At 49.1% G+C, this 17,384-nt stretch overlaps 2 protein-coding genes across 4 annotated transcripts in view; both read right to left on the reverse strand.

The window, feature by feature from the left end:
* The window catches only part of LOC308590437 (SPARC-related modular calcium-binding protein 1-like), a 62,804-nt gene extending 62,499 nt beyond the window's left edge, over positions 1-305 (reverse strand). Inside the window, exon 1 of one of the 2 annotated variants that reach the window (XM_081200485.1) lies at positions 82-305. In XM_081200485.1, the coding sequence (XP_081056611.1) occupies positions 82-183 (102 nt within the window). In that variant the 5' untranslated portion in view covers positions 184-305. The remainder of the gene's footprint in view (positions 1-81) is intronic. The other variant, XM_081200486.1, reaches the window with a different exon arrangement.
* A 13,055-nt stretch (positions 306-13,360) lies between these two features.
* The window catches only part of RINL (Ras and Rab interactor like), a 43,354-nt gene continuing 39,330 nt past the window's right edge, over positions 13,361-17,384 (reverse strand). For both annotated transcript variants that reach the window (XM_081200261.1, XM_081200262.1), the window contains 2 exons: positions 16,701-16,867; positions 13,361-14,604 (listed from right to left, as the gene is read on the reverse strand). In XM_081200261.1, coding sequence (XP_081056387.1) covers positions 14,242-14,604; positions 16,701-16,867 — 530 coding nt within the window. In that variant the 3' untranslated portion in view covers positions 13,361-14,241. The remainder of the gene's footprint in view (positions 14,605-16,700; positions 16,868-17,384) is intronic.

Genomic DNA, 17,384 nt, shown 5'->3' on the forward strand with positions numbered 1-17,384 from the left:
AGACAAACACCCCACAACCTTCCCCATCGCTCTGTTGGCTTGCTTTCCCCCCACCCCACCCCCAAAAAAGGTCCCCCTTACCGGCGAGGTGTCCAAACGAAAAGGTGTCACCGCCGCCACAGCCAGCAGCCACAACAGCAGCAGCTTCGGGACGAGGCGCGTCCCGGGGCGCGCACAGCGCATGGTGGGGCCGATCGGGGCTGCCGGGCTCGCCCTTTCCTCGGCGGGGGCCACTGGACGCCGCGGGCGCGCTGCATGGAGGTTTTATAAAGCGGCGGGGGCGCCAGCCCTACCTCCGCCTCCCTTGCGCGCCGCATGTCCTTGCACTTTCCCCTAAGGTGGTCCAAACCACGTGGACCCAGAACAGCTGGGGAGGCGCCACGCCCCCTGCGGAGGGAAGAGACCCGCCTCTCTTCCCATATGGAGGCTCCCGGGCAGAAAGTTTGGAGCGTTGGGGTTGAGTTTTTCCCCAAGGCGACATGGAATCAAAAGACTTCGAGAGTACCCCAAAAGCCATCCAGGGTAGGCCAACTTCCTGCAATGCAGGAATTATTTTTTTTGCCCGAGGTAGGACTCGAACCCGGGACACGGGTGGCGCTGTGGTCTAAACCACAGAGCCTAGGACTTGCCGATCAGAAGGTCGGCGGTTCGAATCCCTGTGACGGGGTGAGCTCCCGTTGCTCGGTCCCTGCTCCTGCCAACCAGGTGCCATAAGAAAGCTGCAGAGATAGCGCAGGATAGTGCGCAACCCGGAAATGATCTCTTTCAGCTTCTGCCTTCTGGAAGAAGGTACAGGGTTATAAAGACTAGGACTAGCCGCCTGAGAAACAGTTTCTATCCAAATGCGATTTTGACGCGGGTGGTGCTGTGGGTTAAACCACAGAGCCTAGGACTTGCCGATCAGAAGGTCAGTGGTTCGAATCCCTGCAACGAGGTGAGCTCCCGTTGCTCAGTTCCAGCTCCTGCCAACCTAGCAGTTCGAAAGCACGTCAGAGTGCAAGTAGATAAATAGGTACCGCTCCGGCGGGAAGGTAAACGGCGTTTCCGTGCGCTGCTCTGGTTCACCAGAAGCGGCTTAGTCCTGCTGGCCACATGACCCGGAAGCTGTACGCCGGCTCCCTCGGCCAATAAAGCGAGATGAGCGTCGCAACCCCAGAGTCCTAACGGTCAGGGTCCCCTTTACTTTGACCTAGGACTCGAACCCACAACCCTGAAATTAAGAGCCTCAAGCTCTACCGACTGAGCTGTGATAGAACTTTATGCATGGCACGGTTTTTTCTGTCTGGAGAAAAGGCAACAGAATCATATATTTGCAGAGTTGGAAGAGAGACTGAGGGTCATCTAGACCAGGGGTAGGCAACCTAAGGCCTGGGGGCCGGATCTGGCCCTATCGCCTTCTCAATCCGGCCCACAGACGGTCTGGGAATCAGTGTATTTTTACATGAGGAGCTGAAGGAGCGTCTCCACCCCCATCATTCTGCCCGGACGCTGAGGTCCAGCGCCGAGGGCCTTCTGGCGGTTCCCTCACTGCGAGAAGCAAAGCTACAGGGAACCAAGCAGAGGGCCTTCTCGGTAGTGGCGCCCGCCCTGAGGAATGCCCTCCCATCAGATGTCAAAGCGATAAACAACTACCTGACATTCAGAAGACATCTTAAGGCAGCCCTGTTCAGGGAAGTTTTTAACGTGTGATATTTTATTGTATTTTTGGTTTCTATGGAAGCCGCCCAGATTATTATTATTATGAGCAGAATGTGTCCTTTTCTTTAAAATGCATCTCTGGGTTATTTGTGGGGCTTAGGAATTTATTCAATTTTTCCCCCCCAAAATATAGTCCGGCCCCCCACATGGTGGACCGGCCCACGGTTGAAAAAGGTTGCTGACCCCTGATCTAGACCAAACCACTGCAGTGCAGGGATCTTTTGAGGACTTGTGGATATCCCATGAAGCTGAACTGCATACCCTCCAACATTTCTCCGATGAAAATAGGGACATCCCGTTCCATAATGATAACTTTCCTATTCCTCGCACATCCCACTGGATTGCCCCAGCCACTCTGCCAGCTTCCAACATACAGTGGTGCCTCGCAAGACGAAAAGAATCCGTTCTGTGATTCTCTTCGTCTAGCGGTTTTTTCGTCTTGCGAAGCAAGCCCATTGACGGATTAGCGGATTAGCGCTATTAGCGGCTTTTAGCGGCTTTTAGCGGCTTATTTGCTGATCGGATCAGCTGATAAGCGGCTTAGAGGCTTAGAAAAAGGGGGGGGGAGGGGAAAAAACCAGCAGGAACTCGCAAGACATTGTCGTCTTGCGAAGCAAGCCCATAGGAAATTCGTTTTGCGAAGCACCTCCAAAACGGAAAACTCTTTCGTCTAGCGAGTTTTCCGTCTTGCGAGGCATTTGTCTTGCGGGGCACCACTGTATATATAAAAAATTAAACCATTAAAAAAAATTTAAAAACTTCCTTATACACTGATACAGTGGTACCTCGGGTTACATGCGCTTCAGGTTACATACGCTTCAGGTTACAGACTCCGCTAACCCAGAACTAGTGCTTGAGGTTAAGAACTTTGCTTCAGGATGAGAACAGAAATCGTGCTCCAGCGGCAGCAGGAGGCCCCATTAGCTAAAGTGGTGCTTCAGGTTAAGAACAGTTTCAGCTTTAGAATGGACCTCTGGAACGAATTAAGTACTTAACCCGAGGTACCACTGTACAGGATTGTCTTCAGACGGCTCAGGGGTCAGATAGCTCCATACCCTCCAACATTTCTCCAGTGAAAATAGGGACATCCTAAGGAAAAATGGGACATTCTGGGATCAAATCAGAAACCGAGACGGCTTCTGTAAATCAGGGATGCCCCTGGAAAATAGGGACATGTGGAGGGTCTGGGATATGTACATGCTTTTGTTTATTTCATCCAAGTTGGCGGTTTGAATTCCCGCGATGGGGTGAGCTCCCGTTGCTCGGTCCCTGCTCCTGCCCACCTAGCAGTTCGAAAGCACGTCAAAGTGAAAGTAGATAAATAGGTACCACTCCGGCAGGAAGGTAAAGGGCGTTTCCATGTGCTGCTCTGGTTGGCCAGAAGCGGCTTAGTCATGCTGGCCACATGACCCGGAAGCTGTACGCTGGCTCCCTCGGCCAGTAAAGCGAGATGAGCGCGGCAACCCCAGAGTCGGTCACGACTGGACCTAATGGTCAGGGGTCCCTTTACCTTTACCTTTATACAAGGTTGGCCACTGTGAGCACAGGTTGCTGGACAAGACAGACCAGTGGCCTGATTCAGCAAGCTCTTCTCATGTTTTATTGGCCTAAATCAGAGTTGGGTCCGATTGGCTCAATGCAGACAGTTTAACAAGAAATGAGCAGTAGCTGGCATTGGCTGGCTGGCTCCTGCAGGGTCACACCTATGCCATACATTTAAAGTGTTCTTAGGCCACTTTGAACAATCACATGGCTTCCCCTCAGTGGGTTCTGGAAACTGTAGTTTGTTCCGGGTGCTGAGAGTTCTTAAGGGCGGCCTCCCTCCCAGAGCTACAGTTCCTCGCAGCCTGAGCAATCTACAGTTCCCACGATTCTCCTCTTTGGGGTGGGGTGGGCAGCCACGGCTGTTGCAGTGCCCTGAGATTGCTTTAAATACGGAAATTTAAAACTTATTTACAGAAAGATTGTAAAATCTTTGAATGCTGATGACATTGAAATGAATTGAAGGGGTTCTAGCAACAAGGTAAAATGTAAGGTGGGATTGATAATAGATAAACTAATAGGATATGAATTTGCTGAACCAATTCTTAAAAGGGATACAAAAAAGGGAGGTGTCAGGAAAATAAGTTAACTAAAGATGAGAAATCAAAAAAGAGGGAGTTTTGTTTTCTTTTATATGTGTTTCTTCTTCTTCTTTTTTGTGTTTAATGTTTGTATTTTTGTATTTTGTAATTTTGTATTTTTCTGTTTTTGTATTTTTCTGAACTTTTCTATTGATAAAACCTAATAAAATATTAATGGAGAAAAAAAAGAGATTGCTTTAAATGTGGGTTTATTTATTCCTTGAATTTATAACCTGCCCTTCCTCCCCAAGGAGACCAGGACTAGCAAATGCATCCACATTAAAAAACAAATTCTAAAACATTTTAAGCCGTTCTAAAAATAGTGATGGTTAAAAACAGCTAAAGCTGTTAAAAAAACGTTCTGAAAACAGTTTCAGTGAAAAACATTCGGAAAGTAGTTTTGGTTAAAAAGATGTGAACTAGTAAGGTATGGAAAGATGTGGTGGTATTGTGCGCCCGCTCGCCCCGGCCACCTATTGAAAGCAAGGGTCAAATTCCTTGCAATATTTCTGCCTCCAAAGGTGGGGTTGTTGTTGGCATCCGTCTGTCTCGGGGAGACAATGGAGAAGTAGTAATAATAATAATAATAATAATAATAATTTATTATTTATACCCCGCCCATCTGGCTGGGCTTCCCCAGTATTAAAATACTGTAATACATCAAACATTAAAAGCTTCTCTAAACAGGGCTGCCTTCAGATGTCTTCTAAAAGTCTGGTAGTTGTTCTCTTTGACATCTGGTGGGAGGGCGTTCCACAGGAAGGGTGCCACCACCGAAAAGGCCCTCTGCCTGGTTCCCTGTAACTTGGCTTCTCGCAGTGAGTTCTGGACCTCCTCAGTGCTGGACCTCAGGAGGAGTGCGAAGATGTTGTGAATCTGGGCTTGGGAGAGCACATATTTGTTTGAGACTCTGTCCTGCCATGTGATGCCCAAAATCTTCCTGACGTGACACGTGTGGACGGCGTTGATGGTTTTAAGTTGCCCATTCCACAAAGCGGTGTGCTCAGGGCTGGCACACCTTCATCTTAGTATTGGATATTAGTGTCCTACATGCCATAAATAAACAACAAACACCTAAAAGAGATCGGTAAGAGGGACAGGGAGAGTCCATGAGCCCCATCTAGTGACCATTGAGCTTGTAGCAGACGCTGCCTTCTCTCTCTCTCTCTCTCTCTCTCTCTCTCTCTCTCACACACACACACACACACACACACACACCCCACCCTCCATGGGGGGGGCATGGAGGTGGGGGCAAGTCGCTGCCCAGCAACCAGCTTTGCAAGAGAAGACCCCACCAAGCTTCAGTATTGTCCCTTCATGATAGTCAAGGACACACCCCTTCTACGATTATATTATTGCATAAGATAATGCAATAATAATAATTATTCAGAATGCATTGTGACAATCAGCGCAGATAGATCTGCTATTTTGTCTGCACGTACATTGGCAAATGATTTGGAGTGTTCCAGTATCTTTTTCCAGAGTGACTTAAATAACAGAACGTGTGCGCTTTTGAAACAGAAGCCCCTTGCGTTTTGTGTCCCTAAATGCTTAGCTTTTGGAGCATATGGCAGCTAAAAAGCCCACCTTTCGTTATACAAGTTAAGTGATGTTTAACATCTACAATTTCGAATTGAAAAGATATAAGGATGTTAATGGACTAAGTTAAGTTACATTCCTATATTTCATGCTCCTCAACCATCCCAATTTGAGCAGGATAACCCAGAATTTACAACTCTGAGAGCTGGACCCTAAAGAAGGGTGATTGCCAAAGAATGGATGCTTTTGAATTCTGGTGCTGGAGGAGACTCTTGAGAGTCCCATGGACTGCAAGAAGATCAAACCTCTCCATTCTTAAGAAAATCAGCCCTGAGTGCTCACTGGAAGGACAGATCCTGAAGCTGAGGCTCCAATACTTTGGCCACCTCATGAGAAGAGAAGACTCCCTGGAAAAGACCCTGATGTTGGGAAAGATGAAGGGCACAAGGAGAAGGGGGCGACAGAGGACGAGATGGTTGGATAGTGTTCTCGAAGCTACCAGCATGAGTCTGACCAAACTGCGGGAGGCAGTGGAAGACAGGAGTGCCTGGCGTGCTCTGGTCCATGGGGTCACAAAGAGTCGGACACGACTAAATGACTAAACAACAACCCCAGAATTACAAAAGCCATCCCAGCTTTAATTGGATTCCAGAATGTCCCTTTTTGGTCCAGTGTGAGTCAGCTGCCTTGCACCAGAGCACCGGACCAAGAGACACTCTTTTTTGGTCTGTCATGCAAGGCAGCTGCCTCCCATGAGAGCCAGTGTGGTGTAGTGGTTGAGAGCGGTAGTCTTGTAATCTGGGGAACCGGGTTCGCGTCTCCGCTCCTCCACATGCAGCTGCTGGGTGACCTTGGGCCAGTCACACTTCTCTGAAGTCTCTCAGCCCCACTCACCTCACAGAGTGTTTGTTGTGGGGGAGGAAGGGAAAGGAGAATGTTAGTCGCTTTGAGACTCCTTAGGGTAGTGATAAAGCGGGATATCAAATCCAAACTCCTCCTCCTCTTCTTCTTCTTCTTCTTCTTCGGAACCAAAAGAAAATTAGCACCCCAATTTTGATCAGATGTTGGAGGGTGTGATATTGGTTCAGGAACTGTCTGTAGCAGAGTCTTATTCCACAAGAGTCTTTAGCTGCTCAGGATCATTGCAGAATAGAGACGGGGATCTGTAATCTGCAGCTCTCACTTTGTTGTTTGATTTCAAAAAACTCGACATCAGCAGCTCTTGAAGCCCAAGAACATAAACATCGAAGTAATAAATTTGCAGATTGTTGGCTGAAAGCCAGGGAACAACTTGGCCGGAGTTTTTCTCTTCTCTTCTCCCTGCCTCTTACCAGGAAGCAGCCATCCCTAGGGCAGGGCTTGGTAGCTAACTGTTTTGGGATCATTATTGTTTGTAAATTCATTTTATATAATTCTTAATTGCCCATTAACCTATTCCTTAAGGCGACCACCCTCCCCGACATACTGAAAGCCACATTTGCCACGTAACGTTTTCCCAAGGGAGTATTTCCCCCTTCAGTTCACAGACTTAAAGCTGCCTTGCTCCCGATCTTCATTATTAAGTGGGTTATAAATGTTGTTTAATTAAACGAGCCATGTTTTATTTATTATTGAGTTTGCATCCCACGCTTTCCTCCAAGGAGATGAAGGTGGCATAAATGAGCGTCTCTCTTTCCCAATTATCCTTACAGTAATAAGCCTTTGAGGCAGGTTGGTATCAGCAGCCGACGCAAAGTCACCCCATCAGCCTCATTGCCAAGTACTGATTCGAACTCAGGTCTTTCAGCTAAGAAGGTATAGACTGCCACCCCCAGGGGGAGATACACCCTTCAGTTGCTCAGAACTGTTTGTCAGAAAGGGAGTGGTGGGATACAAGTCTTTAAAAAAATAAAATTATAAAGGAGCAGAGCTGAGGCGTCTCCTTTGTTTTTGACTTGCCAACTCAAAATCTGGAATCAACAACAATCCGACTCAATCCATACCTAAGCAAATGATGAGTTTCTTTCTCCGACTCCTGAAGGAACCAGAATTTCTTGGCAAAGTTGGTTTTCAAGCAATCTTTAGCTTGACATCCATCTGAAAGTAGTTTAGTGGCTTTGTCTGCCTTCTAACCCATTTAATGTTTTGATAAATGTTCAAGCGAGGAATGTGTTGATAGAGGTGCCTTTTAGTATTGGTGGGGCAGTATCAAAGTATCTGCTAACTGAAGAAACAAAAAGTATTCTTCGATAATGGAAGGGAAAGGTTGTCTTCAATTGTTTTCTTTGTGGAAGCAGCCCGAAAGAAACAAAATTCCGCCCCCCCGTGCAATAATGCCCTTAGACGCAAGCCTCACCATTGAAACGTTTGATTTCAATCAACTTTCGTATATTGTTTTGCTACCCTGGCCACCAGCAACTAGATTTTAAAATAGAAGCGGGGTGGGGGCAAGACCCCAATTCTCCACATCCTAATTGTGGGGTAACTAGTCTCATATAACCAGCATAAAAAGGCAAAGGGACCCCTGACCGTTAGGTCCAGTCGTGGACGACTCTGAGGTTGCGGTGCTCATCTCGCTTTATTGGCCGAGGGAGCCGGCATACAGCTTTCAGGTCATGTGGCCAGCATGACTAAGCTGCTTCTGGCGAACCAGAGCAGCGCACAGAAACGCCGTTTACCTTCCCGCCAGAGTGGTACCTATTCATCTACTTCCACTTTGACGTGCTTTCAAATTGATAGGTTGGCAGGAGCTGGGACCGAGCAACGGGAGCTCACCCCGTCGCGGGGATTCGAACCACCGACCTTCTGATTGGCAAGTCCTAGGCTCTGTGGTTTAACCCACAGTGCCACCCAGGTCCCATAACCAGCATGCGTGAGTCTAATTATTGCAACAAGGGGTTAATGCCATAGAGTAAGCTGTCCTGCCAGCCTCACCTTGGGAGGAAATGAACAACTAAGCCTTTGTTGTACTCAGTCTACATGTGCATTCAGTGTGTCAGGAGCTCTGAGCTGCTCCAGCCGCATGGCTTTAACCAGCCTCTTTTGCTTCAGTCCAGAATGGAGTCTGAAACTAGTGTTTTTCCTATACCAATAGTTCAGGAACTTTTGCCATTTTGTAACCAAGCAGCGTTTCACAGCTTGTGAAACTTTTTCAGACTGCTGTAAGGAAAAGCACATGAATCTGACCTTTATAAGGTTTTGTAAGTAAACCATTTTATAACTTACTAAACTTGTGATCTGTCCTTGTGCTGGAGAATGCTTTTGGAGTCACTGGAAAGGGCACATTTTAAAGCTTTTACGAACTATATATCCACTCTTTGCTGCAGGCTTTTGTGATGTTAAATCTCTGCTGAGGTTCTCTCACTAAAGAGTACTTGCCCCAAACTTGGGTCTTGGCTTCCAGGATTTCCAACACGGATCTGGCCACCCCCACCCTCAAGTCAGGGTCTTCAGGTGCCACTCAATTTCCAACCCCCTTTTGCTCTCTAGGTCGGTCCAATTTGGCCTCCGATTGCTAATATCTACGGATGAAACTGTTGGAACACCCACAGCCCTTGTAAACTGACATTTGCAGTTTGAGGTTGAAGGCTGGATGTCTTTTTCACTGTGCATTCATCACAATTTGCACTCCTGGTGTGATTATACGCAAGTCTTCTTTAAATACCGCTTGTACCCGCAAAACCTTCAGAGTGAACTTGGTCTCCATTTCCCATTGGTACGTGTCCCGTAATGCCCTGCAGAAACTCTGACACTTTTTCTAGTATTCTAGGGTTTAGTTGCTTACTGGGTGGCGCTGTGGGTTAAACCACAGAGCCTAGGACTTGCCACTCAGAAGGTCGGCGGTTTGAATCCCCGCGACGGGGTGAGCTCCCGTTGCTCGGTCCCTGCTCCTGCCAACCTAGCAGTTCAAAAGCACATCAAAGTGCAAGTAGATAAATAGGTACCGCTCCGGCGGGAAGGTAAACGGCGTTTCCATGCGCTGCTCTGGTTCGCCAGAAGCGGCTTAGTCATGCTGGCCACATGACCCAGAAGCTGTACGCCAGCTCCCTCGGCCAATAAAGCGAGATGAGCGCTGCAACCCCAGAGTCGGCCACGACTGGACCTAATGGTCAGGGGTCCCTTTACCTTTAGTGTATATGACAGCTCAGTCGGTAGAGCACGAGACCCCTTAATCTCAGGGTTGCGGGTTCGAAACCCATGTTAGGCAAAAAGATCCCTGCATTGCAGGGAGTTGGACTAGAAAACAATAATTGCATCCACGACCTGTTGCAGAACACGTCCACTGAAACCCTTCCACAAATACAGTGGTGCCCCGCAAGATGAATGCCTCGCAAGACGGAAAACTCGCTAGACGAAAGAGTTTTCCGTTTTGGAGGTGCTTCGCAAAACGAATTTCCTATGGGCTTGCTTCGCAAGACGACAATGTCTTGCGAGTTCCTGCTGGTTTTTTTCCCTCCCCCCCTTTTTCTAAGCCGCTAAGCCGCTTATCAGCTGATCCGATCAGCAGATAAGCCGCTAAAAGGCGCTAAAAACCGCTAATAGCGCTAATCCGCTAATCCGTCAATGGGCTTGCTTCGCAAGACGAAAAAACCGCTAGACGAAGAGAATCACAGAACGGATTCTTTTCGTCTTGCGAGGCATTACTGTACAAGCCTGGAGTGGCGCCCTGTGTTAGCTCCCATTTGCAATTTCCACCCGCAAGTTGCTTCCGATATCTCACTCGGCGTTCCACGTGGTTGGTGGGGAACGGCGGAGGCAGGTGAGGAAACATCTGGCTGCAAACCTTCCCCCCCTCCCCTCCCTCCGGCAACCTTACACCTGTTCCCGGTTAGCTGTGCAAAACACAAAAGCCAGGCCCAGGGGTTTGTTGCAACATCGGGGCGTCGGTTCAAGACAACAGGCTTGCCTGTGCAGGAATCTGCAGGTTGGGAGGACCCGGTGCCAGGAAATGGTTTCTTGGAAATAGACAAAAAAAGGGGGGGGACTCCTCCCCACCACTGTGTCCCGCTCTCCATTTCCATTGCTCTTGTATCTTCTCCCATCCCTGGGCTCAGGGGAGCACACCTGTGCAGGGAATGAGAGGCCTATGGGACTGAACTCATAGTGACCTCCCTGTTTGAAAAATGGAGGTACAGGGTCTTTCTGGGGAGGGGGTTCGTTCTTGGGAGCTGATCTCTTGGCAAGTCCCCTGCCACGGACGGGTTGGACACGGCAGAGGAATGGGGAGAGGAGCCAGCTGGGGAACCCACAAAGGAAGACGGCTCGGAGATGGGGCAAGGATGAGTGGTCAGAGGGAGAAGAGGGAGCTGACTGGGAGAAGGTGGTGTTGGAAGTGGAATAGGTAACAGTTTAGTGAGCAGAGAGAGTCTGTGGCAGAGAGCAGTGCAGAATCAGAGGCTGAAGAGGTGGCAAAAGGCAGAGATCGGTCCGGCAGGCGAAGAAACCAGGGTGTCTCCCCTCCCCACTTGTCTCCCAGAACCAGAAGAGGTGTGAAAGGGGCAGAGGAGAGGTTGGCTGCAGGTAGACACCGTCTCTGATTGCTTGGGGGAAGCCCCGGAGAGGAGGGGACCTAGACAGCTGCGGGGAGGCAGGGGTTTTCAGTCTCGGCAACTGATCCATGGGGTGAGACCTACTAGGCAATGCTGCCCATTAGGCCTGACCTCTACCAAGTCTGTGCAGATCGTGTTCTTGCTAATGAAGAGTTAACTCCAACTTGCACAGTGTGATTTATTGTTGGCTCGCTCCTGACTCCCAAAAACTTGTTGTGTGAATCACAGCCCCCTAAAATGAAGAATGTGTCTTGTTTTCTGGGTATCGGACTCCTCCAGCCTTCCCTGTCGCTTGGCCACAATAAATGTTGTGGGACAACTTGCACCAGCACTGGCCGGGCTAAGGTGATCTTCTACCAAGTTTGTGCAGATCATGTTCTTACTAATAAAGAGTTAACTCCCAACTTGAACGGTGGGATTTACCGCTGGCTGAGGCTGATAGGACCCCAACAACACCTGGAGGTGTCAGGAAGAACCATTAGCTGAGTGGCAGAGAAACTCTCTTGCAAGCAGAAGGTTGCAGGTTCAATCCCTGGCAGCTCCGGATACAGAGACTCCTGCCTGAAATCCTGGTCAGTGTAGACAATATTGAATCAGATGGACACATGGTCTGATTCAGTATAAGGAAGCTTCCCGTGTTCCTATGAAGCGCTTAAAATCTTCTATCCCCTTCTACATTCCCAACAGTACTTAGCACATTAAGCCTGTGTACACACCACACACCCTTCCCTGGCCAAAGAATCCTGGGAGCTCTAGTTGATGGGTGCTGGGAATTACAACCTCTGTTAGGGGTAAACTACAGTTCCCGCTATGGTTTTCCCAGTAGTGATGTATGGAAGTGAGAGCTGGACCATAAAGAAGGCTGATCGCCAAATAATTGATGCTTTTGAATTATGGTGCTGGAGGAGACTCTTGAGAGTCCCATGGACTGCAAGAAGATCAAACCTATCCATTCTTAAGGAAATCAGCCCTGAGTGCTCACTGGAAGGACAGATCCTGAAGCTGAGGCTCCAAGACTTTGGCCACCTCATGAGAAGAGAAGACTCCCTGGAAAAGACCCTGATGTTGGGAAAGATGGAGGGCACAAGGAGAAGGGGACAACAGAGGCAAGATGGTTGGACAGTGTTCTCGAAGCTGCCAGCATGAGTTTGACCAAACTGCGGGAGGCAGGGGAAGACAGGAGTGCCTGGCGTGCTCTGGTCCAGGGGGTCACAAAGAGTCGGACAAGACTAAACGACTAAACAACAACAACATGGTTCCCACAATCCTTTGGGTGGCTGGGAATGTGTTCAAATTGTAAGATATGACTGGAAGAGCTGTTCGACAGGGGAACGGTCTCCCTCGGAAGGTTGTGGACTCTCCTTTGTTGGAGGCCTTTAAGCAGAGGTTGGATGGCCATCTGTCATGGATACTTTAGTGGAGATTCCTTCATTGCAGGGGTTGGACTAGATGACCCCGGGGTCCCTTCCAGCTCTACAATTCCAAGGTTCTAAGTTAGTTATGGTTTTGAGGTTCCGTAATAGAAAACAGATGCTGCCCTCTGCTGGGTAGACGTGAGAATTGATGGTTTAAAACAACAGATGGAATAAGGGTGGGTGGGTGTAGTTGCTCCTTGCCTCCCTGGCTTAAAAGACAACAACATTGTCTTCTCCATTATCTTAAGCTACTCTCAGACGGTAGAACCACGGCAGCCCATCTCGCAACACTCTAGACCATAGCTGTCAACTTACAGATTTGAAAATAAGGGCTCAGCAGCCCAAATAAGGGATTTTCCAAGCACAGGTATGTTCAACTTCTGAGCCCCTCCGAGCCAAAGGCAGAATGCCCAGCCAGCTGCCAAACGAAGCCTCAAGGGGTGCTTCCCACAGTGCAGCAACCCGGCAAAGGGGATGCAGCAAGGAAAACCACCGTCACCTCTCCGCTGGGAAGCGCTGAGCAAAGGCGAGTCCCCAGGCAACACGGTCAATTTGATCGGCACAAGGCATGCAAGCTCCACCTGCCTGTCGTTCTTAGATTCCTTATTGGGTGAGCAACGCAGCCAAGCAACACAGTTGGAACCTCCCTCCTCCTTGGCCAGTAGGAAGGGAGGGAGAGGAGCTGCTTCCTTTGAAACCTGGGAAATTTAAGGGACATCATCAATAAGGGACAGCAGCGGGACACGTTGCTGGGATAAGGGAGTTTCCCGCCAAATAAGGGACGATTGACAGCTATGCTCTAGACTCCGATCACCATCAGCCCCAGCCACGGACGAAGGATTCTGTATGCACTCAAAGCCAAATCTGCCCAAATCTGGCTCACTTTCCAAAACACTGCACAAACCAAAATGCAGCCGTCTGTCGACATTCCCCCTTCACCAAGCGTTGCCATGCAGTTCTCCAGTCAAGGTTTACAAAAGTGCATGGATGAGGGGGAAAACACAATGTGAATAAAAATGTAGGTATTTGTGAAAATGACATTCAGAAACACACAGTGTTGGGTGTGGGGAGGAAACAGGCTGCAGCAATGTGACCCCCCCAAAAAAATGTAATGATGTGTTTATTAGGAGAAATCGGCAATAAGATGCTGATGAAATGTCACGGTTTTTGGGAAATTGTGAATCGCTTCGAAATGTAGAGAGCTGGATTTAATACAATGGTACCTTGGAAGTCGAACAGCTTGGCTCCCGAACAAATCGTCTCCCGAACGTCACAAACCCGGAAGTGACTGTTCCAGTTTGCGAACTATTTTTGGAAGCCGAACATCTGATGGGGCTTCCGATTGGCTGTAGGAGCTTCCTGGAGCCAATCAGAAGCTGCGATTTGGTTTCCGAACGTTTTGGAAGTCGAACGGACTTCCAGAATGGATTCCGTTCAACTTCCAAGGTATTGGGGAAAAATGAGAAAGTGAGAGGACTGGAACTGAACAGATCCTGCCACCTGCAGCCTCAGCCAGCCAGGCCAATGGCCAGGGATGATGGGAGTTGTAGTCCAACAATATCTAGAGTAGTCCAAGATGGCTAAGCCTGCCTTAAGGCCCCATACCACTTCAACTGTAATGCCACTTAAGTTTCCCACTTATCCTTACTAGTCTGGTCAGCCCTGGTCTAAACAGAAGAGGGAACTCTGGCAGGGCAACAGGAGTAGTAAAAAAAAAAATGGCGGCCGCTCCCTCACAAGCTTCCATGCAAAGGAGAAAGGCTCATCACCCTGTCTGCTATCAGTACTTCAGGGCTGAGGTCTTCTGCCCGAGACTTTTTCCTGGCGGACGTTTTACAGCCCAGTCTCTCAGCTTTTCCTGAAGTTTCCACCCAGTCAGAAACCCAAAAGCTTGGTCAACCTTCTGGGGAAGTTTCCGGAAGGTTCCGAGGCCTACGCTCAATCCGGTTGCCCCGTGTCCTTGCTTTTGAGGGGCTCCCGGGCCTCAGTTGAGCGGTCAGGGTTCGAAAGGGAAGGGGGAGCGGCGGTAGCGGGGAGCCCCTTGTCTTTGGGCTTGTAGACAAAACTCCCGAGCCCCCCTTGGGTCTGGAGGGTCTCTGAGCGGAGTCTCTGCGGGCAGCTGTCCCCGGCCAAGAGCTGAGAGGAGCCGTGCGACACCAAGAAGAGGCCGTGGGACTCGGGATCGGAGACGCCGTACTTCTCGGCGCACACGGCGCACACGGATGCTGTTGTCATGTCAGGGGGCACGGAGATGGTCTTCTGGTTGTTGAAGGGTTCGCAGAAGGAGACATAGAGGATGTTCTGAAGGGGGGTGGGAAGCAAGAAGTTACCGTGTGGCCAAGGCCTTTGAGGTAGTAGACCTGCCATTGAAGCAATGGTTCTCCAACATATTGGAGTGGCAGGAGCAGATAATAATAATAATAATAATAATAATAATAATAATAATAATAATAATAATAATAATGTATTATTGATACCCCGGACGCGGGTGGCACTATGGGCTAAACCACAGAGCCTAGGACTTGCCGATCAGAAGGTCGGCGGTTTGAATCCCCGTGACAGGATGAGCTCCTGTTGCTCGGTCCCAGCTCCTGCCAACCTAGAAGTTCGAAAGCACGTCAAAGTGCAAGTAGATAAATAGGTACCACTCTGGCGGGAAGGTAAACGGCGTTTCCGTGCGCTGCTCTGGTTCGCCAGAAGCGGCTTAGTCATGCTGGCCACATGACCCAGAAGCTGTACGCCGGCTCCCTCGGCCAGTAAAACGAGATGAGCGCCGCAACCCCAGAGTCGTCCGCGACTGGACCTAACGGTCAGGGGTCCTGTTACCTTTACCTTTATATTGATACCCCACCCATCTGACTAAAAACACAATAAAACATCAGACATTGAAAACTTTCCTAAACAGGGCTGTCTTCAGATGTCTTCTAAAAGTCAGATAGTTGTTTATTTCCTTGACATCAGATGGGAGGGCGTTCCACAGGGAGGGTGCCACCGCCAAAAAGGCCCTCCGCCTGGTTCCCTGTACCCTCACTTCTCGCAGTGAGGGAACTGCCAGAAGGCCCTCGGAGCTGGACCTCATGAACAATGGGGGTGGAGATGCTCCTTCAGGTATACTGGGCTGAGGCCATTTAGGGCTTTCAAGGTCAGCACCAACGCTTTGAATTGTGCTCGGAAACGTACTGGGAGCCAAGGTAGGTCTTTCAGGACCGGTGTTATATGTTAGATGGCAAGTGTGGCAGGGAGATTCAAGGACAATCAAAGAAACCTTTCTACATTTCAATGTAGTATAGTACGGTATCAAAATATTTCTCTTTGCAGAATATGGAGAGAGATCTTTTCACGAGCAATTGGCTAGTCTTCCACAGTTCTCCACGGGACATTGTTGTGAATTTCAACTGTGGCTGATATGAAAGACTGGAAAAGAGAAAGGAGTCTTTTCGTTGATGAGAGTTGGGTTTGTCTCATATGAGACCTGATACAACAAGATTACCCAGCAAAAGCAAGGTCACACCTCTCGATGAGTTTGTAGATGTTAAGGAACGTTAAGGAACGTATGTCAGAGGCTCATTTATAATAATATTTTGGGGAGGACTCCTGTTTTTATGCAGCTCTTACACTTTCTGGGTGTTCCATGATCATGTCCCTTCCAGCTCTACAATTCTATGATACAGTGGTACCTTGGTTTAAGAACAGCTTAGTTTATGAACAACTTGGATTAAGAACGCTGCAAAACCGGAAGTAAGTGCTTTGGTTTTTGAACTTTGCCTTGGAAGCAGAACATGTTTTGCTTCCTGTTGAGTGTGTTCCATTTGTAAATTGAGTCCCCCGCCGCTATGGGAAAGCACGCCTTGGTTTAAGAACGCTTTGGTTTAAGAATTGACTTCCGGAACGGATTAGGTTTGTAAACCAAGGTAGCACTGTACTATGAACTTGAGGAATGACCGGCGACGCTCCTGCAGATGATCTCAGGGATTGGGCTAGGATATAAAGGTGTCCCTGGGGCAACCTGAATCTCAGCTAATTAACGCAAGGACCTTAAACCTGGCTCAGTAGTGGATGGGCAGCCCGTAAGGATGATTTGATACCAAAGAATGAGCTTGCAACCCCAAGAGATGTCAGTCTTTCCCCATTTCCATCCACACTAGGAAAGGCACCTGGGCACCCTGTAAGTTGTTCCTTTGCCTGCAGGGCTCTGTAGCCCCCCCAAAAGTCACCTGACATCATTGTGATGTCAGTTTGATTGGCAGGTGAGGAACAGGTGTGGGGGAGGTACTACACTGGCCTGACTGAGTTCCGCACCCCATCCCGGAATTTGGCTCCCAGAATCCCTTGCTGTCTCCCACTTCTTAGCCCTTAGCACTTCAGCACAGGACTTCTTTTGCAGACTCCAGCCTCACCTGGGAATGGCGCCGGTTGGCGTGGTGATGGTGGATGGTTCGGCGCCGATGCCACTGATGGATGGAGCGCTGGGCCTCGATGCTGATTTGCCGCGTCACCGTGGCCGCTGGCTGGAAGTTCTCGATGTGGAAGAGGGCGCCAAACCAGGTGGTGAGGTAATAGCCTCCTGCGGCGCAAGAGGGAGGGAGAAGAGAAAACCCGCGTCAGGATGGAGATGCACGGGCTCAGGAAGGCTTTTGTGCATTGTTGGATCCGAACCTTTCAGAGGACTGAACTCAGGCCTGGCTTAAGCACAGAAGCGACACCTAGGCCACTGTTCTCAGCCCTGTCCACCTGGAAACGATGCCTTATGAGGAACGGCTAAGGGAGCTGGGCATGTTTAGCCTGGAGAAGAGGAGGTTAAGGGGTGATATGATAGCCATGTTCAAATATATAAAAGGATGTCACATAGAGGAGGGAGAATGGTTGTTTTCTGCTGCTCCAGAGAAGCGGACACGGAGCAATGGATCCAAACTACAAGAAAGAAGATTCCACCTAAACATTAGGAAGAACTTCCTGACAGTAAGAGTTGTTCGACAGTGGAATTTGTTGCCAAGGAGTGTGGTGGAGTCTCCTACTTTGGAGGTCTTTAAGCAGAGGCTTGACAACCATATGTCAGGAGTGCTCTGATGGTGTTTCCTGCT

Source organism: Podarcis bocagei (genome assembly GCF_964188305.1).
Source record: "Podarcis bocagei genome assembly, chromosome: 7".
In the NCBI taxonomy this organism is placed as follows: Eukaryota; Metazoa; Chordata; class Lepidosauria; order Squamata; family Lacertidae; genus Podarcis; species Podarcis bocagei.